Genomic DNA, 976 nt, shown 5'->3' on the forward strand with positions numbered 1-976 from the left:
GACGCCGACCAGCACGGCCGCCCGCATCCGCACCGGCAGCACAGCGTGTAGGATGTAGATGAAGAAGATGCTCCACCAGACACCCTCGGCCGCGCTGCGGGGCGCGACGGCCACCGTGCCCAGCGCCTGCACCCCGGCCAGCAGCCCCAGCACCACGTAGCTCACCACCCACATGTAGTCCTGGGGGAAGGCGCTGCGGCTGCACAGCACCATCAAGAGCAAGAAAAGGGCCGTGGCACTCGCCAACGCGGCGACCGCAACCGCCGGCACATGCGGGGCACCGGGCAGGCAGTGGAAGAGCAGCATGACCCCGCAGACCAGCACCAGCACCCCCATCAGCACCGTCAGGCTGCTCTGGTTCATCTGGAAGAAGTAGCGCTGGTAAAGCCGCTCCAGTTTGGCCGACTGGAAGCGTTTGGAGCGGAAAACCTGGAGCAGCCGCCGCCAGCACTCGCCGGCCGACGGCCGCCCTCCGCGGCCCCCGGCCCCCTTCGGCCCCTTGGCTTCGCCGTCCTCCAAGCCCAGGTCCACCGATTTGAGCCCCAGGTCGCCCGTGGGCCCCTTCTTGCCATAGTGGTCCTCCTGCCAGGTGCAGCGCAGCCCCCGGGGCGGCCCCCCACCCCGCTCCATCTCAGGGTCCTGCAAGCAGCTCATGTAGCGGGGGCCGCAGAGGGCGGCGCGGGGGCGGGTGCCCTTCTTGCCGTTGCGCTCCCCCCATGCCGTCTTCCGCTCGTCCACCTTGGGCACCAGGATGCCGCTGAACCACGACATGCTGCGGGCACCGGGAGGGAGTCAGCAATCGGTCCCCCACCCCGACACCCCGAGAGGGGCCCTGGTGCCCACGGGGGTGCAAGGCAGCATTTCTCCCACCTGGCAGGGACAGGCAGCGCGGGCAGCGAAGGGCCCTGATGTCCCACCCTGGGGGATACAGACCCCAAGCCCCAGCTCTCCCGCCAGCCCCATGGCCCCTGTGGGA

At 70.1% G+C, this 976-nt stretch overlaps 2 protein-coding genes across 2 annotated transcripts in view; one reads left to right on the top strand and one right to left on the bottom strand.

Annotated features, from left to right (window-relative positions):
- The window catches only part of ADCY6 (adenylate cyclase 6), a 22,524-nt gene extending 21,753 nt beyond the window's left edge, over positions 1–771 (bottom strand). The window contains exon 1 of the mRNA XM_009284622.1: positions 10–771. Within this exon, the coding sequence (XP_009282897.1) occupies positions 10–771 (762 nt within the window). The remainder of the gene's footprint in view (positions 1–9) is intronic.
- Positions 770–976, top strand: part of CACNB3 (calcium voltage-gated channel auxiliary subunit beta 3) — a gene marked incomplete at its 3' end in the record, with an annotated part of 9,143 nt that continues 8,936 nt past the window's right edge. The window contains exon 1 of the mRNA XM_009284623.1: positions 770–791. Within this exon, the coding sequence (XP_009282898.1) occupies positions 770–791 (22 nt within the window). The remainder of the gene's footprint in view (positions 792–976) is intronic.

This window comes from Aptenodytes forsteri, unplaced genomic scaffold (assembly GCF_000699145.1).
Source record: "Aptenodytes forsteri isolate BGI_AS27 unplaced genomic scaffold, ASM69914v1 Scaffold567, whole genome shotgun sequence".
Lineage (NCBI taxonomy): Eukaryota > Metazoa > Chordata > Aves > Sphenisciformes > Spheniscidae > Aptenodytes > Aptenodytes forsteri.